This window comes from Gymnodraco acuticeps, unplaced genomic scaffold, assembly GCF_902827175.1.
Source record: "Gymnodraco acuticeps unplaced genomic scaffold, fGymAcu1.1, whole genome shotgun sequence".
NCBI lineage: Eukaryota > Metazoa > Chordata > Actinopteri > Perciformes > Bathydraconidae > Gymnodraco > Gymnodraco acuticeps.
Genome location: NW_022990254.1, coordinates 131,778 through 155,482, shown reverse-complemented (window position 1 = coordinate 155,482; position 23,705 = coordinate 131,778). Strand labels below are relative to the sequence as shown.

The following is a 23,705-nucleotide window of genomic DNA, read 5'->3' as shown; positions in this document are numbered from 1 at the left end:
CAAAGAGCTGTTGACGCTCAGCGTAACCTTGTCGCACTGCCACTCCAACATCCAATCACAGGGCTTGATGACTAATCACAGGGTTTGTAAAGCAAGGCGGATGTTGTAGTCCCAAACGATAGCTGGGGATTCTGGGTAGTGTAGTGTCTTCGGAAACTGTAGTGTCTAAATTCCGAAAAAAACATTTGTTTCTCTGAATCGAAGGTTAAAAACACAAAACCATTGTACACAATTTAAACCAATCAATATTGTGTAGTTAACAAGGATAAACTGATGTTTTTAGTGGATGAGTAATGCAGATATCACTGTGTAATCATTTGACAGTGAGGGGAATATATCCGGTTTTATTATGAAAACTTCGAGACCGGAAAAACTGTTTTCACCCCGTGAGGGTTGACGCTAACTTTACATGGAAGCTGCATAGTGCATACACGTTATCTTGGCGAGACCTCAAATCATCTTCGTAATATCTATCAAACTATAGATCCTACACATCGACTGGACGTGGATTCTAAGAATACAATACACACTTCTCGCCAGAAATCGAATCAAAAAGCATTTTAATGGCCAAAGTATTCCACAATTTAGGATTTTCCAGAGAGGGTTATTTGTGAATAAACGTCCCTCCGGAGCGTTTGCAATGAACGGGCCGGGAGCATGTTGTTTCTTACACGACCACTAGAGCACCTCTAGTGGTCGTGTAAGAAACAACATACACTTTAAAACGTGTCTCTGGATCATAATAAGGGCTTGAACAATCGGCCTATATCGTCGTTTTTTGTAGGAGGACAGGCTGTAAAATGCATGATCTGTTTGGTATTTTGAAAACAAAACTTCACAATATATGTTTCAAATATAGCATGATAGGTCCACTTTAAAATAAATCAACACAGCACTTGGGGAGTCCTCTGCACATTTGAAGGAAAGAAAATAGAATAAGAATTGACCCACTTTGAAATAAATAAAACACATAGCTGCACCCTAAAAAGAGTTAACTGATTGAATTATGACATAAGATCGTCAGCTGTCTTCCTCTTCCGTTTTTTCCCTCAATACGTAAAGGCTGCAGCACCTTTAACAACTTCTCTCTACATATCAAACATACCGGGAAGCCGGCATCGTTTGCTGTGAAAGCATATAACTCTAACCACGCAGAATTAAATCCTGTGTTCCTCCGATACTTTTATTTTCGTTGATTTATCCATAGTTTGCTCATTGAGCCGGGGATCAGGTTATTCGTCTACAAGAAAAGGCGCTGGCGAGGGACCGTAGCAGGATATGACGCATATTTTAGTTGACCTAATTAAAACCGCTTTGTTTACGACACCCCACGCAGCAACCAGGAAACAACACCAGTAGTCCAGCTCACACTGTCCGCTTCTCGAGCCCCAAAGGGCGGACCAGCGAGCCCCGCAACGTCCTGCCAACTCGGCACCCAGACCCCACACAGCATTCTCATCTGTTTGTCATTACTGGTGTCATTTTCTGGTTGCTAACAAACGCCATTGTAAAACATAAACACTGATGTTCCGCCGTAACGGTGGTTGACTAATCAGTACAGAGTGGGCGAGCTGACCAATCAGAGCACTGTGGGCTCATAGGGAGCGGGAGCTCCAACAAGGCGTGTAGGAGAGTGAATATACAGAGATGCTGTATGAGAAAACCAATGTGATTTTGGAACATTGATCAATGTAAATCTATTCTAGTAGACCTCAACAATGGAATTATGATCAGTAGAGATGGCCAAGACATGGGACCTTTAACCCTTGTGTTGTGTTCGAAAGCTGTTACCGTTCATGGTGTTCGCGGGTACATTTTGACCCATGATTTATCTCAGTCCAAAACACTCAAAAAGAATGACTATCATCCAATATTGTTTTAACTACATCCTAACTAACTTATAATGCATCCATAACCGTACAATTCTGTTGTAATTTTATTGTATTGCCCCAAAACACATTACACCACATATTGCACACGTGCATGTGTGTGTTCAAGTGTTAGTGTACATATTATTTGAGAAAGGTTGAGTTCCCGTGGGGGGAGGGGGCCAGAGGGATGGGAGACCAGGTGCATGTTGCGAACAATGATTGTTACAGTGGATGAAGGGGGGTGGGGCTGGGGTGTCTAAAGTCAAAGATGAATCTTGATTTGGTGAAATCTGACCCCGAGTGACCCAAAACAATTCTGCTGGGTCTTCCCAGACCCGAACACCAAATTATACACTTTTTTTTTTAGAAACCTTCAGACTTGGCTAAAATTGTCAAAATCAGTTTTGTAGTGTTTATATAGCTTTGTGGAGGATATCATGAAGCCTTGTTCCGATAAAAAAAACTAGAGCGTAGTTATTATATAATTTTAACTTGAAACGGGTCACGGGAGACCCGAACACAACATAAGGGTTAAGAGAACCATTATGCTGAACACATGTTTATGGATTGTACAAGTTATCTTAATATTTATTTTACACACATTAAACTAAATAATTCCCCTTGAAGCTTAACACCGCCACTTGGGGACCTGACCCTAAATTGGGAACCACTAACTTAATTGGACTGCATTACGTGTTTCTTGTTACTACATTTATCTATTACAAAACTAAATGATTGCAATGTAATCCAGCTCATCACCATCTGCTGTTTGAATGCAATGCAGTTTTTCTGGTCACTGAGGTGGCAAAAGTACTTAGATCTTGAACTTGAGTATAATTAGAAGTACCAGAGTGTATCTCATTGTTACTCAAGTACAATTACAAAAGTATTAGCATCAAAATATACTTAAAGTGCCAAAAGTAAAAGTAGTCATTGTGCAGATTAGTCAATTTCAGAATAATATATAAGATATATATGAGATGTTTGATTATATTGATGAATTAAAGTGTTCTCAAATCTGGTAAAGGTGCAGCTAGTTTTAATGAATTTGTATACTAAAGTCTGATTTAAATGTTGATCATATTTCACATCATTCATCCAAATCTGTAAAGTAACTAAAGGTATTAAATAATTAGTAAAAGTACACCATTTACCTCTGAACTGTAGTGGAGTAGAAGTACGAAGTATTGTACATCTAAATTGTACTAAAGTATAATACTTGAGTAAATGTACTAAGTTACTTTACACCAATAGAAAAAGTAAATAAAAGACTAAAGGGATCCAAGAGGTTTCTGGTTTTAATTGCATCCTTAGAATCACAAGATTAAGAAAATACACATTTCACATTATGTTTCATGACAATGTCAACCAAAATCTCTCAACACATGTTTCCATGAACATTAAGGTTGTCAAAGCAATACTCTATCCAGGTGCTTTACTAGATATTGACAAAGTCCTATGAATATTCTAATATTATCCAAGAGAAAGTCTCCTAGTAATCTGGATATTAATTATTGAATAAAACATGGGGCCTTCTCACATGAGTGAATCATGGATGGATGGAAAGACAGCTGTTCAGAGACCAGGACCTTTTGTTAATTCAGCATAAACAATAGGTTGAGGTTTTTGCAATATAGCCAACTCGGAGGTAACATGAGGTTAATCCAAACCTGTTATAAACGATCACACAGGACTACAAACTACATATAAAATAGGGATGGGAATTTGAAAGCAAATGTATATTCGAATATTCAACCCCCAAAAAACGGTTAACCGATTAACCGAAATGTACATATCCAGTAAAAATGTGGGAAAAAGGTTTACGGGAAAAAAAAAAAAGAAAAAAGATTTAATTTTGAAAAATAAATAAATACATGTTCAAATAAGTATAGAAACCAAGTCGAATTTGTCAGATGTATTGAACTGGTGATCACTGTTTGAACAGTTGACAGCTATAGGCCTACAGCTTTCATGCTTAAAACATAACTTGGTTTTTAAATTAATGAGGGATCATACACGAACAACATAACGGGTTAGGGTAACGCAACCCTATTACAACAGAGATCAACAACCTATAACAGGGCCTATGCACAGAATGCTGCTATTCAATACTCATTCTTCTTTAAGAATATGAGCATGTCTACTCAGGGGAGAGGTGGGTGCGGAGGCGATTCACAATCAGGCCAGCTGTAGAGAAGACCCTCTCAGCTGGAATTTGGACATAAGATGAGGTTTGAGTCTGCGTGGTCTGCGTGTAGGGAGGGGCAGCAGCCATATCATTGGCTAGAACTAGCTAGATCTGATGGATTTGGACATAAACGCGAGTGAAGTCTAACCGGACGCGAGAGAGAGAGATCAGCACCTGCAGCTCTGCCCGCTGTGAGGGACCGGTGAGCGGAGCAAAACACACCTTTAGACGTCACCTAACACATTTAGCTATGGCACTGTCGTATACATTGAATTATTCCATTTGATAATATGTAATCACCTTAGGCACCCCTCCCAAAAAAAGAAAATATTAGAATATTTGATGAATCGTTCCCATCCCTAATATAAAACAGTGAAAATCACCAAAAGGCAGGGATGTTCACTGCCGCAGAGAAGCACACGCACACATTGTAAAAAGAACAAAAATATAGTTCAACCAATGAAATACCTAAAAAGCTATGTGTTAAGTTATGCGAGTGTATGATATGATCTTAAAATCATATTTGTATTAAAGGTTATTCTTTCTGTTTTGAGATTCAGAAACATTAGACCATTTTGGCAAATGAAAAAAATGTATTTGGCACAATAGTTAATTTAAATTTAATTTTAACAGCATATAGGAAAATAAGTCATATTGTGGTGTTACATTCAAAATGCTGAAGATACTAGCCATGATCACAAATTCAGTTTACTTTTACAAAGAACAGAACCATGTTACACTAGTATGTTCCTATTATGACAAGTCTAAAAGGCCTATTGCAATTCAATACAAGTCATAGTAGTTTGTTTATTTGTATGTTTTATAGTGTTTTTCAAGAAGCATGTAAGTTAGATGAAGTGCTCTGCAGAGGTTGCTAATTATAAACTCTTATTTATATACTGTTGACATTGAGCAAGGGGATAAAGTATTGCGTTTCAGTGTGTTTAGAAGATTGTGATAACATATGTTGATAGCTGTGGTTAAAGCTACCTTGTAGTTGTAAATGCATTTTAGATTTTTGTATACAGTATCTTCAAATGCCCTTCACAATGTGACCGCAACAATAAATACCTGCAAATCTACCGGTCCGCGCTTTCATTGCGCGTCACCAGAATCTTCCACAAGCTGCTGGGTTGCGGCCTGTACACAACTCGCGAACGCTCATGAACTGTTAGCGCGGGGAAACTGCGGCGCGCGAAATTGCGCCGCATTTGCACATAAGATGAGGCCCTACACACTGCTTGTGTTCTGCGTGTAGGGAGGGGCGGCCCTGCATACTTCTTAACACGTGGGTGGATCATTTTTGAGTTTTTTAAGTACCTTACTCTTGCTGGCTTCAAGGGATTTTTGTGGGCGGAAAAATATACTTATTTGCCAAAAGTTGAAAGAGAATTTTGGTACTTCTACAATGTCGATCATCCAAAAATGGAGATCCATTAGCTTAGCGTAGCACGAAGACCGAGAGCACAGGGAATTGGCTAGCTTGACTCCATCTGAAATAAGAAAAAACGTAACATTAAAAAAGCTGATTTTAGAAAATGTAAAATGTATACTTGTATTCAGCACCAGTTGCCATTAAACAGCAGCCCTATCTGCTAAATGTATTTCTGCTCTAACTCTAACTGTATCCTTCATTTGATGGGAAAGTTCAAGACTTAGTTGCAAGTTAACCCAGTGTCTCGAACAGGTTTTTTTTTGTAAACTTTGATCACTACATTTCAGTTCAATGTAAACATTGATTTTGTACTGTATTTTTTCGAGTCCAATCTTGTTCGACTGGTAATTACTGTTTTTCAAAGTAAAAACCACATCTCAAGGGATTTAATGATGATTGAAAACATTTTAGAAACAGAATTGTACTACTTTCTCAACAATTTGAAAAACTAAAATCCAACAATTATGGGGAGCAGCATGTGCCCTCAACAGTACAGACTACATTTCTTTCCATTAGTGCTACCACTTAGGATTGGACCAAGTTTGCTACTTCATGGCTAAAACTTGATACTTGCTTTCAGTTCCTCGAGGATGTCAGTGCCACTGCTCCAGACTATGACTTTAGCTCTCAGAGAAGAGTTATCTTTCTGATCTTGTAGTGTGACCAGCAGTTTCTCCAGGGGGTACCCCTTCCTGGGCATCACAAAATCATTCCCTCTCAGACAGGAAGTGGGGCAGAAATCATTCCTGCCATCCCCTGAGTAAAATACCTGCTCGTACTCTACCCCTCTATTGGACTGCTCTGACAGATACACCTCCAGAACCTTTTTCTTGCAGAGGTTTACGGAGCATTGATCACAGTCATGAGAGTGGTAGTTCTGCACCTCCATGTACCCGAGCTCGTTGAACTTAGCTGGGTTGGTGTAAACCTGATCGATGGCTGCGTGGAATCCAGATGCCTGGATGATCCAGTCTATGAACAAGGAGTTGGAGTCAGAGATGACTATACAGTCAATGGTGCTTTTATGCTCTGAAATGAAGGTCAGCAAGTCTTTCATCCCAGCTGTGAAGGGGATGGTCTCCATAACGCTGCGGATGCTGTCGGAGCTGACCTCCTGCTCTCCTGGTTGGACAGACAGAAAAATGATCAGAGAGCTGAGATGTAACGGTCTGTATGGAAGCACATTTCTACCAGTCAAAAATAATTGAAAACATAGCATTGTGATGGAAAAAAATGCCAAACATCTTTAAATAACAATAACTTAATATCTCAAAATAATTATTTCAAAATAATGATCGAGTATCGGGGGGAAAATGACTTTGTACACATTATTTAAGGATATTAAGTCATTGTTTTGAGTACGTTTCTCTTTACTATGAGATACTAAGTCACTATTTTGGAATTACTATATTTTTGGGGATATTTTAAGTAATTATTTAGAGAGGATAAACTATTACTTGGAAATATAGCATCATTTTGTCACTATATTGCAATAGGAGTTCATACATTTGAGATACAAAGTAATGGTTTTGTGTAAGTATTTCATAAATATGATACATTAAGTCAATATTTTTGACAAATTAAATTATTATTTGAGATACTAAAGCAATATTTGAAGGTACTAAGACATTTTCCTTAAAATGACCTACAGGGTTTTTTTTCTCACATTGTCAGAAAACGGCTTCCATAGCTTGAAAGTCGAAATAAAAGGTTATTGATCAAATGTTTAGCAGCTTTCTAGTTGTATGAATGAATGAGTTGCCAGCTAACAGGATAGTAAATGCTCACCTATGTACTTCATCACGCTGCCCATGAACTCAGTCCAGTGGCCTTTTCTGTAGGATTTCTTTACAGAGTCAGGAAGAGTCTGAGAGGGAAGGCTTCTGTGGAGAGTAAAAGCAGGAAAGATCCACAGTGGATAACATTGTTGCTTGATATTAAAATATATGAATGAATATTTCCTCTGCATATTTTAACTGTATCTTGAACCTGTCAGTGAATAGTCAAACATTTGTTTACATTTTGCAGGAGTATAAAAAATACTACCAAACCTGTTTTTTTAATGAATTTTTGTATTGATTCATAAATTCATTAAATCATATTATTTACCTTATCACCCAAGTGTCACTGTTGTCATCAACCACAGTGTGGTCAAAGTCAAACACCATCAGAGTCTTCATGTTTCAGCTGAAATAAAACATTGGGTCAGATATAGAAAATTGTACAAGAAGTGAAGAAGATATTATGATTACTACTATTATTATTATTATTATTATAGTATCGTTGTACTACGCAGGTTTTCTCGTTCATGACATGACACTAGGGTTTGGTCAGTTAACAACATATTTGTTGCACTGCCACCTTATCTTCCATAAGCACAAACTGTGACTGTACCAAACAACCTCAATACATCGCCAAACTATTATATGCCGACTGAACCACAGGTCCTGTATCAACCCTAATATGGTGTAAGTTATTTTCTAATAAATGTATAAGATTAATGAAAAACGAATTGTGTTTTAAATGACGCATTTTTATTAGAGGTCTGGTGTAACTTCGCCTCCTTACAAGTCATCGGCCTAGCCTCTCTGCTAACCCCTCTATTCATATTCTACTCCAGCTATCAAGATCCGGCTCAGGGGGAAAACAGGGGTAGCGATAGTTGTACTACACTATCTATCACGTTCACATACGTAACATGCATAATGTTGGATGAAACTGTGATGAAACTGACCTGAGTCTGTATGACATCGGTCCACGGCTCTGACTTCCTACCGGTCTTCTTGTCTGTCGCACGACACGATGTGATCTTCATCTGGTCTCATTACCGCCTCCTGCTGGTGAAGGGCCGCTTTTAAAATGACTTGCTGTTATCATAGCAGCAGTACCCGTAATAACCTCAGACTCTTGGCTATATATAAATATCCCATGTAAAACTACCAGACTTTGAGAAATTATACTTATCTTTGTAATAGTGTTATAGTTTGCAACTGTGTAATAATGCTGCAAAAATAATGTAACTCCATGTAATCAAGTAGGCTGCTGTTAAATACACATTTGAGGTACTTGTGTTTTACTGGAGTCTTCTTTTTCATGCCACTTAATACAAACATTGTACTCTTTACTGCACCACAATTATGTTACAGCTTCAGTAACTGTACACATTTGGATTGTCGTGCCCAAAACATTTTAATCATCGACAGAAAACCCATTAGATTGATTGATAAACTCTTTTGATAATACTTTGTTCAAACAAATGTCATGATGCCAAGCCAGGGTGTTACATTTATGTCGGCATTTCACATTTAAATCAACTGCATATATTTTACCCATTGACACAGACAACACTGAATGCATCATTTCCCCCTTTTGCCCACTGGGCGGCAGTATCAAACAGCCTACATATCTACAAAGAATCAAAGAAAACAGAGAAGAAGAAAACCTGTCGGTTTAGTTCCTGGCTGCATAAAGTCAAGAATCCTCCTCTTTTTTCTGAGTGTTGTTGTTCTTATCTTTAAGCTTCACGGTCGCTTTATCCGACCAACATGTTTAAAGGTTTTGGGTCGTGGTTGGGGTTGGAGAACCAGACGTACAGCAAGACGTCGGACGACCAAGAAGCCCTGACAGTGGAGCAGGAAGAAAAGGTGGTGGAGGCACAAAACGAAGTAAACAAACAGCAAGCAGCTGACCATGGACACCCAGAGGCCAGCCAGGAAGACTCTGTGCACGGGAAAGGACTCAGCGGTGAGAAATACATACGATGCATTGCTGTGTTTGAGATTAAGCTAGGTAATTAGCTGGTCATGTACCGTGCCTGTTATCTGGCAGTCTGTTTTAACACGTCATACAGAAATGAAGTTCTACAATGGTTATTTGTTCAATGTTAACCCTTCATATCATTTATTTAAAACACAAAGTAAACCAGTTAAATGTCACCGTTCTTTAAGCAGCAAAATATCAGAATCAGGTGTATTGCTAAGTAGGTTTACACATGTATGTATGTAGTGCATACATACACACAGTTAAAGAAGATCTATTGTAAGAAAAACCACCCAAAAATAATTATATAATATGAAATAGTTATAATAATAATAATAATAATAATAAAAAAGAACTATTCTAACATTAAAATATAGAGAAATATGAATACAAAAAAACAAAATAGAAGCAAATAAGAAGTGGTGTAAAGCTCAAAATACCTCCCTACCTAAAGGGGTATCTGTCTTACTTATGTTTGTTGTTGTTGTTGTAGATATTTTTTTAGCAATAGCCCCACAGGATGATGATTTGACACCCATGCTAACTTCTAATTGCATTTCTCTTCCTGAAGATTACATCTTCAGTTTTGCCTCCAGTGCCACCAAGAAGATCTCGGAGTCTGTGGTGGAGACGGCTCAGACCATCAAGAAGAGTGTGGAAGAGGGGAAGATCGACGGCATCATAGACAAGGCATGTTGCAGTTGTTTCTGGTTTCACAAGTTTAAAAGCATGTAATAATAATTAATAATAATAATAATTCCTTACATTTATTATAGCGCTTTTCCAGATGCTCAAAGCGCTTTACAAATACACATTACACATATCATACATGCAATGGGCATGTAGAACACAACTTTGTGGAAGGGGTTACTTGTTGTCAAGTACAGCAACTTGCTTAAATGGGGCCTATTATGCTCATTTTCAGGTTTATGTTTGTGCCTCTACTGTGAAATGTGTAAAGCTCTTCATTGTTGCTGCAGCACCTCTTTTCACCCTCTGTCTGAAACCAGAGCCCAGTCTGCTCTGATTGGTTAGCTGATCTGTTGTGATTGGTCAATCGCCTATCACGTACAATGTGTTGGAGCGCTAGCCAATAGAAGCACGAGTATTACAGTGATGTCACTATGTTAAAGAAGTAAACAAAGGAGTCCAATGGAGGTGTTTCAGGCGGGGGGGGGGAGAGAGAAACTCCCTCTGGAGGGAACCCAGGGATTTTAGACTTTACAGACCATTTACATGCACACAAAACTATAAAACACAGCACAGGAGAGGGAGAACCCAAAAAGCATGATAGTGCCCTCTGTAACATGATAAAGTGCTGCACACTATAAACAGCAGGAGCAGATATTTAAGTGTACTCAGCTCTGCCTTTCTGCTGCTTCAGCATACTGCTAAAAACAACCAATTGATTGTAGAAAAAAATGAAAGGAAAATATTTCCAACCTTATTTGATGTAATGGTGCAGCAATGAGTCCTGAAACCTGGAGATATTCCTGCTGAACAAAATATGTAAATATCCTAAACGTTAGTTTACCAAACATCTTGTTTTCTGCAATAATCCAAAATACACTAGTCTGCACTAGTTCACGGCATGGCACATTTTAGACCAAATAACGACTATGAACAGAATCATGTCGCTTCATGCATTGTTACAATATTTAAATTGTGGTTATTGTGGAAGTTGACACAGCGATGGTGATTAAAAATATATATTGTGTTATTCCCTACATACTATCACCCCCCCCCCCCCCCCCCCCCCCCCCCCCCCAGTCCTTAACCTACATTTAATGTGCATCTGTTTGTTACACTTGTGTATTTGCAGACTTTCCTAGGAGACTTTCAAAAAGAGCAGGAGAAGTTCGTCCAAGAGAACAAGTCCAAAAAATCAGGTAAAACCAGATTGAACCGGCAAGAATCTTATATATGAATAAGCTAACAAAGGAATCTCTTCCAAATGGATGTATCTTCTGTGAAAGAGCCCCTTGACTTTCAAGGCAAACCAGCATCAATGTATCCACTCGATTAGCATGTCATGGTTTGTTGTGGGAAACACAATGAAAATGTCTTGGAATTCTAGCTCTTCGGGGAAATAGTGATACATCAAAGAGTAACAGTAATGTGTGAGTAAAGGGAAGCTTATTTTGATGATTACACTAAAATGTTGCCTCGTGTTTTAACCTCACTATAGGGGTTATCTGCTCAGGCTTATTCACTATGTCATGTGCAGATAGAAACAAACGTTTAACATATAATTGGCAGACACTCTCTTTAATTTGTCACATACAGTGTGAAGTGTCCCATGTAGTGAGTTAGCTAGCGAGCATGTTTTCCCTTTAAGAAGTTATTCAAGCACACAATGTGGGTTTAATGATTACAGTGATCAACTCAGTCACAGTTTTATAATAAATACTTAATATAGAAAGGGGAATTTAACCCTTCATTACATTACATGTTACTTGTTAGACGCTTTTAACCAAAGCGACTTACATACTCAATACTGTGGACAATCCCCACAGGAGCAATTTGGGGTCAAGTGCCCAGGGACACAACGACATGCTGACTGCAGTGGGGTTTGAGCCTGTGACCCCCTGATCCCTATGCCAAGGCTCTATCCACTGCGCCACACGTGTGTCGCAGTGGATAGAAGGCGTACGCCTTCAATTAGCAGGCTCAAGTTACATCCCACACAGAGCTAACTAGCAACAACTAGAACTAGCTAAGGTGTTACTACGTTTTAAACGGTGCACTTTGCTTTAGGCTGCTATCTTCAGGTTAAATAAAAAATTCCCAAAATCCATATTTGCTCCAGGAATATAGTCAAAACTTACATGAACATATGAGTTTCTTTGGCTCACACAGTTCAAGAGTGTGGGACAAACATGTGATAGGAGCATGGGACTGACTTCATATTTAATAAGATGATGGCAAATGATCTAAACATGTAACATACGAGTACACCACTGAATGCTTTGTCTGGTGTGCAAGCTTATACCATAACATGCCATAAGAGCTATTATTGCTTCTTATTTTTTCCCCGACTCAAAAAAACCACTACTGAAAGATACAGATGTTTATTCAAATTGCAATCTTGTCAAACTTTATTGATACAAAATGTGGAAATCTTCACATCTGCCATCTGTCAGTAAATGTACATTATCAGTTTAAATAACTTAAAGGGGACCTATTATTAGGGTTGGGAACCGAAACTCGGTTCCAGATGAGAACCGATAAGAAAATGCCGGGTACCGGGTACCCATACAAAATACACAATTTCGGTTCTGCTTAACGGTTCCTAAACGCGGTAGACCCTGTATTCCAGCGGGTCCGTCTGCACCGCGGTGCTGCGGTGACCCGGTGGAATACAGGGCGGACCTGGAGAATCACAGAACGGCCGGTCGTCAGCGGGCCGTTGACGGCCGGCTCGGTACGCTGACGGCCGGCACCGCCCTTCATTTTTTTAAACGGCATCATATAAATTGCGCTGACAGGCGACAGAGGTCCACAGTTGCCCCGCAGCGATGCTCCCCCGCCCTCCCGTAGACATTTCACGAGCTCAGTCACTTCATAACACCAAAGATAGGTCGCGGTAAACACTCTGAAGTGAGGCTCCACTACACTAAAAAAGAAAAAGAAAAGGCAAAGTGTAATGCCTGTTAATAGCTTGCCACAGGCATAGCTCAGTTAAAATAAAGCACAGCTATTGTGCAATACATTTGTATTGCATGTATATTTTTTAGTAACAATTTCAGTTAAAGCTTTTAAGAATAAATATATTTTTGTTATCTAAACGTTTGACCTCTTTATTTTACAATTTTGGAATCGAAACGGGGAATCGATAAGAACCGGAATCGATAAGCAGAACCGGAATCGAAATCGGAATCGATAAATTTCAAACGATACCCATCCCTACCTATTATGCAAAAGTGTCAGAAAACAAAACTCTCTCTTTTCCTCCGCACCCACATCTCTAAATAAAAAGAAAAAAGGGGGGTGCTAGCAAGCAGATCCAGAATTGTCTGGATCTGCTTGTTAGCACCCCCCTCGACACGTCCCAACCTATCGTCTCCGGCACACATGACACGTTCCAACCTATATTCTCCGGCACACGTCAAGAACATGTGCTGTATCAGAAACAATACGCGGCGTGTTTTGGGAGTAATATGCTGTGTGTTTACATTAGCAAGCATGCTAACCATGGAGCTAACGCTGTAGACTACTGGAGAGAATGTGTAACGTAATGCAGGGCTGCCAACACTCACGCATTGAGCGTGAGAGTCACGCAATTAACCCATATCTCACGCACTCACATGCCTTTCCTCACGCTAAGCTTTCGTCCAAAATAAATGTATATAAATGTAAAAATAAAGTGAAGGAACAGCAAACCGAGCGGTCTACGAAATGAGACGGTCTTCTGGCTTAGTTCAGTAAAGTTGGAACGATATTGGGAGATTCGGATTTCACGGATCAATAACTCATGAACACAACGTTATTCAGACACAAATGACGTCTCTTAAGTACCGTGGTAAGGTTGGCAACGAACTACAATCAAATCATAATATTCAATCACTATTACAGTATATTGCTACCAAACTCACCACACACATCAATAGTCTCCTGTGTGTCATACTACAGCAGAGAGTTTTGAAGAATATGCTTTTAAATAATTTTGGGGAATATTTATAATGTAAATCTTCAATAACTGGCATCATCTTAAATAACTTTACTATTATACAGTGTATTTCTACCAAACTCACTATTTGCATTGTTGTTGTTAGCATCTGGTTAGCTAGCTGCGCTAACGGATATTAGAAGCCGTTTCTAAAACAAGGAGAGGGAGAGCTCTGTCCTGTCAGACTGAGAGAACTACAGCTCAGTGAGGTAAGGGACTCCGTTTAGTTCACTTTAGTCTAGTTATCTCAGTGGGTCTCAAACGGTTTGGTCACCATTTATGAGAATAAATGAAAAACAGTTATGAAATACTATATGACCGTAAAACAAGAATACAGTTTAAAAGGAGAGTGATTTGTAAAATATCCATAAAGAAAAAGAAAATCTGTTTACAGTTCTGTTTCATATGGGTGTTGAGAGATGTATCCATAGGTCTCTTAATGGTGCTCTTAAAGTGCACCAGATTGATGCATTTTACTTCAATATTTTAATAAAAATCGTCCCGGTGGAGCATGCCCCCGGGTGAGGTCCCCCCCCCATAAAATATCACTTTACCTCTGCTTACCAATGCCATTTGATATGCTGAGAGCTGATTATCGAGCCTTCATTGTAAGAGTCGCGGGTACACTGTGTGTGTATGTGCGTATTCCACTGTAGCGCCCGGTACATTCATGGGAAACCCTAGTTTGTACATGTTCAATACTTTTGTAACACTGTACACAAAAAAAAAATCTCACTCCAAGCTGAACTCAAAGGTTGGCAGCCCTGCGTACTGTCCTTGTGGTAAACCCTGCGAGAGAGAAAGGTTTGAGCTCCATACTGTTTCAGAAATAAAGCTTGAACTGGTTAGGAGCATAACATGGCATTTAATCACGGCAGCGTTTAAGATCTCCCGGTAGAAATCTGTCTCTAGCAGTAGCAGGGGAAATCTGCGTGACGCTACAAAGGGGCATGGCTATATGGAATGCCATTTAAGCCACAATTAAATAAATAAATACATTAATAATTAATTAAATAAATACATATATAAATATGCCTATGAAATAAATTCTGAAATAAATAAATGAGGCAATAAATATGTATACATGTACATTTAAATACACATTTATTTATTTCAAGATACTTGTATTTCATAATGCCACATTTTCATTCCTTATATGCAAATGAACGGGGCGTGGTTAGCTCACAGATCCAGACCAAAGCAACAGCACCACAATACTGACTCAATAGCTCTTGTTTCACACTCCAGTACTCTTAAGTGGTTTGCAAACTGCCAATAAACCTAACCGGTTCCGGTTCAAGAACCGTTCTTGTGTTCTTCTGGTTCTGAGTCCAGAGCCAGTTCCGGGCTACAGCCTGATTTAGCTCTGGTTCTTCCTGTTTCAACCGCAGCGGAGCCGGCTCTAAACACCGAAACCGGTTCTTAGCTGACCCCACTTGGCTGCCCGGCAAGAACCAAGAACCACGCTCACGTCGGAAGGGGGAGAGATTAACCTGAGCCATAATAACAGTTTATGGCGAGTATGGCAAATGAAAGTTGTAACAAGCAGTAGCGCTGAGCAAAGTGACTAGAACTCAACCACACACTTATAAAAACATAACACACTTTATAAAGTGAGGCAACACTAACCAGGCTTCGTGTGATTCTGTTTATGTGTACCTTACTTTGACCACCGTTCACTGTCATTGATCATTGTGGAGAGAGGCAGAAGTGTTGTTTTGTATTATAGCAGCTATCAGATGTAATCAATACATGGGCTGCACAGGCTGTGCTGTCGGACAAGTAGAATCATAATGAAAAGGTCAAATGTGCCTGTAGAAAACGGCTTATGCCACAATAGGATAGCAACAAGTAGTCAAGATAGTCAGTTTAGCTTCGGTTGCTGTTACATAACTGCGGTCAACTCAGCCGTCTCTCGAGTTCGCTTGGTCAAATCAGCAGCTATTCATTTTTGAGTGCGCAATGAATAGCGCCTTTATGGTAATCGCTGTACAAGAGTAAAATAATGCATGTTTGTTCCGCTTTATTTGCAATACAAGTCATTTATACCAAAAGTTCTTAATAAAACTGTCACTGTTTGACTCAGTCCTAGTTTGACTGCTACAATAAAATGAAGTTTTTACTGTGTACTTTGTGGGTAATACTCTCTCAAAGTCCCCTCCTGAGAACAAAATCATGCCACTTCTGCTATATTTGATGAGAGATACAATTATTTGTAGCAATAAGTTCTTAATAAAATGTGTACTGTTGGACTCAGTACTTGTTAGACTATGCTACCACAAGTACAATCAAGTACTTTTACTCTGTACTTTTTGAGTAATACTAGGTCAAACTCCTGTCCTAAGTACATTCTTTCATGCATTCTGCTATCTTTGATAAGACATAATTATATATATTTCAGATATTTATTTAAATAAGAAGTGACCTCTGAATAAATATTGCAAAACAAAGCCTATATCACCTGCAGGCTTAGCCAGTGTGTATTTCTTCCTGCACTACAAGATTTCGATGTGTACAAATCTGGGCCATTTATTGTGTCATTTAACTAAAGTCGTGTGTGTGCTGATGTTTGTGTCTAGATGCAGCGGTGCCTCCCTGGGTCGGCTACAATGAGGAGGAGACAATCCAGCAGCAGATCCTCGCTTTGTCCGCTGTAAGAAAATACACTTGTGTCCGTGATATTATCGCTCTATATTTCAGAATCAGAATGCCTTTATTCGTCCCAGAGGGGAAATCTGCATACGTATCTAATACTCTGTGTGCAAACTGATCTCCCTTGCTGCTGATTTCTAGGACAAGAGGAACTTCCTGCGCGACCCTCCCGCTGGAGTTCAGTTCCACTTCGAGATGGAGCAGATGTATCCCATGGCTGCAGTGATGCTGGAGGAAGACCAGCTGCTCAACCGCATGCGCTTCGACCTGGTGCCTAAACAGTCAGTATTCTTCCACCCTTGTGCTTTTCTCCTCAGAACATATGTTTGTATTGTGTGCTAATTGAATCTCAAATGTCTGTTTTCATAATATGTGATGTCGCCACCCTAACAACAAGAAAGAAAACAAATCATTTTTAGTTATTAAGGTGATATAAAAAGTATATATGGTGCTGTTAGATTGACTCTAGAGTTCCCTTAAATACAGGAGCATGATTCGTACAGCAAGTGGAAGAGCAAACTTTTTTTGATGAAAATGCTTTTATTGAAAGTCTAAACGTCAACAAATATGCATTGAAGCATGATATGTATTTGATCAAAACATGTTTGAAATTTAGAACAATTATAACATTTGTCTTTTTTCAATAGATTTACATATTTGGACTTTATAATGCTCTGGAGTGTTTGGAAATGTTCATCACATAAGTTGGTAACAATACTATGCAGATACTACTGGAATCTCATTATACAAAAATACTGAATACTAATAAAATGGATTTGTTTGTGTCTGACAGTGTGAAGGAGGAGGCTTTCTGGAGGAATTATTTCTACCGGGTGTCTCTGGTCAAACAGTCGGCCCAGCTCACAGCGCTGGCAGCGCAGCAGCAGCAGAAGGACGGTGAGGACCGAGGGGCCGGGGTCTCACCTGAGGACGTCGTCTTAACAGGTATGCCTGTCATCCTATAGCTCATTCACACTGACCCCGGAGCTGCTCCCAAATAGCTGTACGCCTGGAATTGTTTGCTCTCCCTGTAGGGATTTATTAGACTCAATAACATTTATATGCATTGTGTTTTCGTCAGTGTTTAATATATATATCCTTTATTTAACCAGGTAAAAGTCTCATTGAGATTAAAATCTCTTTTTCAAGAGCGACCTGGCCAAGCGGGCAGCCTGAACAAGGTTACAAAAAATGAACACAAACAATCCAGGCAGACGAATACAGCGGTTGTAAAACACAAATGAAATGGCACACTAACCAGTCAATATGCAAATAAAAGAAACTATTATAAAACTGGCACAATAAAACATTTAAAAAGTCCCGCCCTGAAAAATACCCAATTCTGAACATACAGATGTCTGCCCTCTCTCTAATATAATGAAAGTAGTGGGCACAAAATATACATCTTAACAACTAGGAACTATTTTCTTTCTACCGCTTCACCGCGCAAAAGTAAGCAATTATGGGTTTGGGGCTCTGAACAGCGAGATATCAACATTAACAACTTCCCCCTCGCTGTAATGTAAGCTAGCTCAGGAGAACCTCTCCATGAGGACGTAGACACTTCCTTCTGTGCAGCTTTATGCAGGGCGTAGTCTGGTAGAAAGAACAACAAGGTTAGGGGATTATCTTGAGTTACTGGGGTCATGATTTCGGTTCAGACACATTGAAGTTGTGTTTTTGAATATGTTGTTTTTTGGAACTTTGAGCACCACATTAAGATTAACATTTGTACCGCTAACACTCAGCCACCAACACCAAAGCAATCTTGAGCAATAAATAATATCACTACAGGAAAGACACTTCTTTGAGCTGTCCCTTTTTAAGTGGTGTCTCGTCTTGGCCTATCATAACTATTTGTACAAGGTGTTCAGTACTTCAAACATGCATGAACCTGATTTCCTCCCCAGCACTTCTATCAGTACTCCGCATCTAGCTGTTAGACAAGTTGATGAAAAATAGTGGCATGTTCAGGTAGTTGCGCCTTTGACTAACATTTTACAAGTCACTGGGTAGAATGTTAACCCGAAGTAAACATAGCTAGCATCCAAATATGTACATAAGACACGAGGTATGCTGTGGTGCGCACATTCTCACCACAATGTATTCACTTATGAATACCAGTTCAAATGTGGCTAATAGAAAATGAGTCCCTGCCCAAGGTGCATACTTATTGCACTCCTTTGTTGCGTTAACTAGCACACATTTGTTTGAACTTCAAAACAGAATATGTGGTAAAATAGAATATTCTGCTTTGTCCCCCAATGACTTCACAGATTGGTTACCGCAAACATTTCTGTTGCATGTGTTCTTGTTTGATTAATATCAGCGCGTGGATTTCTGCGTTGATGTGTGCTGGGAGTTTTTTTTATACTCTTGGGAAAGCAGATAGAGATCTGATTGGATGCCTAGAAGCGTACAAAAATACAATTGATTAGGTGTGGTATGGCAAAGAATTATGTTAAGGAGGTTTGTGTGTATTAGAGTAAGTCATGAGAATAAGAAATCTTCAGTCGTTTCCATCCATTGACTATTTACGCATATTGATCTGCGCACCACATTTAACAGCACTGTGTTGTGTTTTGCAGACAACGCCAGACCAAAAACTCCACCAGTTTCCATCAAAAACACACAGGAGGTAAGACAACTCAAATAAAAACATGTCTGGGTTTGTAACATTTTACAATACCAAAATGCATATAATGATACGTTCTTCCATCATTTAAAAACTTAACAAAGTAGTACAGTGGGTTGTCTTCTCTTACTCTCAGCCAGCACACGAGGAAGAGGAGGAGATGTCGATGAGTCCCGGGGTGTCCGAGTTTGTGAGCGACGCTTTCGACTCGACAGGCATCGACCAGGAGGACCTGCGGAAAGAGATGGAGCAGCTGGTGCTGGACAAGAAGGACAGCCCCCAGTCCCTCGATGGTTGGCATTAATACATTACAATACATGTGTTAATTAATACATTCTCCACGGGTTCTTCAGACAAATGTCGTCTGTTACAAACTGCCACCCAATAGGGGGACAACAAGACTTTTATGCATAATGGTAATGACTTAAAGGTCATGGTAAGGTTTAAGTATTAATGGTAGAAGGTTGACAATCATTGTGTAATCTAAATGAAATCACGATGATCAGTGGTGCAGGAGGGTTAGGGTTAGCGGCTCAATCCAAACCCCTGCAGTGAAGATGTCGGCATGCCCTTGGGCACTTGGTAAGTTGCTTTGGATAAAAGCGTCAGCCAGAAAACATGTCATAATTGGACGGGTTCTACTTTTTCGTGAACCCAGCGTTTGTCTCTTTGCCCATATAGCAGTCAGTGTTGCCCTGCCTTGCGAAGTGCTTTGGTAGCGTGCCAAATGCACTTTTGCTCAATTTGTGGCCATGCTCTCTTCTGTTACTTGGGAATGAGGTGGGATCAGAAACAAGGCATTTGTTCGGGTGCATTAAATGTTGTGGCAATCACGTTGAGTTTAATTAACTCCCTTTAATCCCAGAGTCTCCCCTTCTTGACGCACACATTTTGGGAGTTGTGGATCGAGCAACTGCATGTCTGCTAGCGTATTTAAAAAAACATTCAGTCGCTACCCGGTGTTTAGGGTAGAGGCAGCAGGTGAAAGATTGAGAGGAATGAACAACGAGGAGTTGTAGAAACGTATAATGTTTTCTTGGAGCCGTATAAACTGTTATTTCAATGCATTCTTCTCAACACACCTGTTTTAATTGTAGGAGTGTAGAAACATCAAGTGTCAAAGTGCACATAAGCACAGGGTGTTAACATCTCATTTTACAACAGTCTGGTGCTGATAGCAAAACATTTATTTAGTGCAGCTTAACAGTGTGCAACATAGCTGCACCGGTGTAAAGGAAAGGCCTTCAGCAGACTATCGTAGGGACCAGAGAACTAAAAGATTGCTATTAACATTTTGATAAGAACACTTTTAAGTGCCTGCAAGATGTTCTTGGGATATGGAGACTATCAAATATATATGCTTTTTGCAAAAATATTTAAACAATAAAAATGTTAAAGAATAATTATCTATGTGGGGTTGAGGAATGTATTTTGGTTTACACTATCACTATGCAGCTGCTGTTGCTGGTCAACAACAGCGCACCTGCTGATAAATAGTTTTGTTTGCTTGAAAGGGAAGAGAGTTCAGGGAGCCTACGTCTCCCATGTACGGACACAGCGTCGGACAAACCTCTCAGCGGCTGAATGATTGGTCTTGGAATTGTAGCTACATCCATCTGTAATGTTGATATAATATGTTAGTGTGTAAAGGAACTTTACAGAACAGCTAGAAAAGTTTGTTAAGTTCAGAAAATGATATGACAATAATATCACAAACCAGAAAAAGACAACACGTCTGCTGTATTTGATATTTCGATGTCCACATTTTAAGACCATATATTATTGTTAGGCAATATCAATGTAGGAGCTAAAATGCTTATTTATTTTAAGTTGATCATTTCTATTATTATCATCAATTGTTCACATTGCACACCATTTGGCTTTCACTTCCGGAAATATTCGCCTTTTTAAAATGTAATGGTACTCCGTCTACCTGTTGTTTGCCGGGGTTTTGAAGACAAAGAAGGTGAGCTAGCTCGGATAGCTATAATTCGAATTTTGTAATTGTTCGTTTTTTTCTCTCGATTAGACATTCTGAAAGCCTAACTTAGCCTCTTAGCAACTTTATTTATTTGTAGTTTAGTGCCTGTCACAATATATTGCCTTTTATACGCATACTCCTAATTATTGGGTGTTTCTCAATGTCGAGTAAAGCTGCTCCAGAGCCACTATTTCAAGCATACTACGTCATCGAGTGCCGCTGAAGGACTGTTCCAATGTCCAGCATACTTGGAATTCTACCGAGCCCGGCGTACTTCGTAGCGAGAATTTTCGAGGCTGCCCATGTGTAGACTCCGGTCTTAAAATCCCCACAATGCTTTGCGCACGGACCAATTTCCCCAAATCTGTTGCGGAAAATGTAAGGCGGGGCCTCTCATATGACGCACACCTGCACACTTGCTAGCCTGTTCCACTCTTCGTTTTCCGAATGCCAGGAAGTATTCTTGCCTCGCTTCTGAAGCAAGTGACTCGGAAGACATGTGCTACCAAGCAAGCATACTCAACATTGAGAAACACCCCCTGTCCCTATCTAGCCACTTTAGAGAATAAAACATTGATTGTATTCAGTGTTATTAAATTGTGTACTAAATAATTGTCTTCCTTTTTTGTATATTCAGAAGAGACAGCGGACTGGGAGAAGGAGCTGCAGCAGGAGCTCCAGGAGTACGAGGTGGTGCCGGAGTCAGAAAACAGAGACGAGCAGTGGGATCAGGAGATCGAGAAGATGCTCCAGGCCGACGAAAGCTAGACCAATCCCACGAGTCTGTGTCCTGTTCGGTGGTCTGGCCAGCAATGGAGGAATAAGTGACCGTTGCTGCACGGGGGGGGATGAACTTCTACACTGTGCTCCAGCCAACTGTGATTACTATGTTGTAAACATCCTTTTCCACCTAATGAAGGTGTATATCCTATAAAGTGCAAGAGAGTGTCACCTCTGCAGGAAACAGTGCAGGCATTCGTAGTAAGTGCTTCTTCACTTCTCCTTCCTACCTTACTTTTATCTACTCACTTTCCTCAACTTTCCTTTTCTTTGTCAAGGGAAAGCCGCTAGAGGGCGCTCCAGTACTACATTTTCATAAAAAGACAAAACGTGTATTTCGGTTTCCACAGCGTCTTTCTGGGTGGGTTGTTCAGCAAGGTCTTGGTAGAGTTATAGTACAGTAAAGTCAAATGTAAAGTAACATTTATGTAAATATCAAGGATTCTAATACTATAGTCAAGATGCATTCCCCATCATTACATCTGCTTCTTTTACATTTTGTATGGCATACTCCTGTGTGTACGTCTGCTTTTCTTTGTTTCTCTGCAACTGAAATACTGTATATGTATTAAATGTCCTCCTTTAATAAACTTAAATCTCTTATAATGAAATAAATGGAGTATTCAAATGTACTTTTTACTGTCACACATGTACACAGCATAACACACAGTGTCATTTAGACATTTAACCTAATGTAGTCTTAAAATCCGGGGAGCAGTGTGGGGGTCCAGGTGCTCACCCTGGCTGGTGTGTTCATTGGCTCAATGTAATGTTGAGACATACCACAAAGCTAAAGGCTACAAACCTATCAGACTACCACTTCCTCATTTCCTGTCTGCTCTTTGATAATAGAATGTAATACAATCTGAAATGCTTGAAAAACCATAAAAATAAGTTAAAAAAAATACAAAAAAAAACATTGCTGTTATAGGCTTGACATCCAGTAGTGTATTCATGACAACGCAACCACGACAAAGCTACGGCCGTGTTTATGTGTAATGTCCCTACCTAGCCACTGGTTAGCTATGACTTTCTCAAAATCTCTTATGCTTGAGTTAACCCCAGACTTGATTTCAGTCATCTAACCAAAACCCATTCAAACGATTGACTTTGAGACAAGAGAACAGGACTCATTTTTTGACTTGAATTTAGGACTCATTCCTGCAATACACTATTCGAATCTGTCTGGGGCTTTCTTGCAATTTCCTGTCTGCTCTTATGTATGATGTAATATAGTATATGTTTGAAAAAATGTAAATGTCTCTTTAGCTTCCGTAGAGGAAAGTAGTTGAGCTTTTTCATGTGGATGCTCCCTCCAGTCAAAGTCCCATTCTGTATATGACTTCAACGATGCAGTGTCTGACATGTCATATATGGTTTCCATGGACAAACAGTACCATTCCAGCTGAACTGGAGGTGGAGCTCAGGGCAGAGTGCAGAGGGGAGGTGAGAAGAAAGCCAGTCAAGAGAGTGAGTAAGTAAGAGTGGAATGATGGAAAAGGACGCCTGAGTGTTTTGGTAGTAAAAAGAGTCTGTAATCAAGTTAGTAAATACAGCTGTGCTTGTGCCAACCAAGCAGACAGACAGACGTGTCCGTGCATGCCCTGTACGTTTCTGTGGAACAGTGGAAAACAGATGGTACGCTGTCTGGAGCTCCAACACTACTCCCACCTCGATTAGATGAAATGAATGGAAGAGTAAATACTCATTTGAGACTTGCAATCAATACAAAGAT

At 39.6% G+C, this 23,705-nt stretch overlaps 2 protein-coding genes across 3 annotated transcripts; one reads left to right on the top strand and one right to left on the bottom strand.

The window, feature by feature from the left end:
* Positions 1-5,865: 5,865 nt before the first annotated feature.
* Positions 5,866-8,312, bottom strand: phospho2 (phosphatase, orphan 2). Its single transcript, XM_034220581.1, has 4 exons — positions 8,229-8,312; positions 7,604-7,681; positions 7,283-7,377; positions 5,866-6,616 (listed from the first exon to the last, which is right to left on the bottom strand). The coding sequence occupies exons 2-4, from the start codon at positions 7,672-7,674 to the stop codon at positions 6,051-6,053; spliced, it is 732 nt and encodes a 243-aa protein (XP_034076472.1). The 5' UTR covers positions 7,675-7,681; positions 8,229-8,312; the 3' UTR covers positions 5,866-6,050.
* A 608-nt stretch (positions 8,313-8,920) lies between these two features.
* On the top strand, positions 8,921-22,585 carry syap1 (synapse associated protein 1). Of its 2 annotated transcripts, none has more exons than XM_034220596.1 (9): positions 8,921-9,238; positions 9,825-9,943; positions 11,076-11,142; positions 16,502-16,575; positions 16,716-16,855; positions 17,368-17,519; positions 19,163-19,212; positions 19,346-19,502; positions 21,828-22,585. In XM_034220596.1, the coding sequence occupies exons 1-9, from the start codon at positions 9,040-9,042 to the stop codon at positions 21,956-21,958; spliced, it is 1,089 nt and encodes a 362-aa protein (XP_034076487.1). In that variant the 5' UTR covers positions 8,921-9,039; the 3' UTR covers positions 21,959-22,585. The 2 variants fall into 2 exon arrangements, with proteins under 2 accessions (XP_034076487.1, XP_034076486.1); XM_034220595.1 differs by having other exon boundaries at positions 19,322-19,502.
* The last annotated feature ends 1,120 nt before the right edge of the window (positions 22,586-23,705 follow it).

Excerpts from the sequence above, each read along its gene's own strand:
- phospho2 (XM_034220581.1), bottom strand. The coding sequence starts at position 7,674 with ATGAAGACTCTGATGGTGTTTGACTTTGACCACACTGTGGTTGATGAC. Across the intron at positions 7,378-7,603 it reads AGTGACACTTGGGTGATAAG|AAGCCTTCCCTCTCAGACTC; the intron begins GTAAATAATATG and ends TACTCTCCACAG. Across the intron at positions 6,617-7,282 it reads CAGCGTGATGAAGTACATAG|GAGAGCAGGAGGTCAGCTCC; the intron begins GTGAGCATTTAC and ends CTGTCCAACCAG.
- syap1 (XM_034220595.1), top strand. The coding sequence starts at position 9,040 with ATGTTTAAAGGTTTTGGGTCGTGGTTGGGGTTGGAGAACCAGACGTAC. Across the intron at positions 9,239-9,824 it reads GCACGGGAAAGGACTCAGCG|ATTACATCTTCAGTTTTGCC; the intron begins GTGAGAAATACA and ends CTCTTCCTGAAG. Across the intron at positions 17,520-19,162 it reads TGAGGACGTCGTCTTAACAG|ACAACGCCAGACCAAAAACT; the intron begins GTATGCCTGTCA and ends TGTGTTTTGCAG.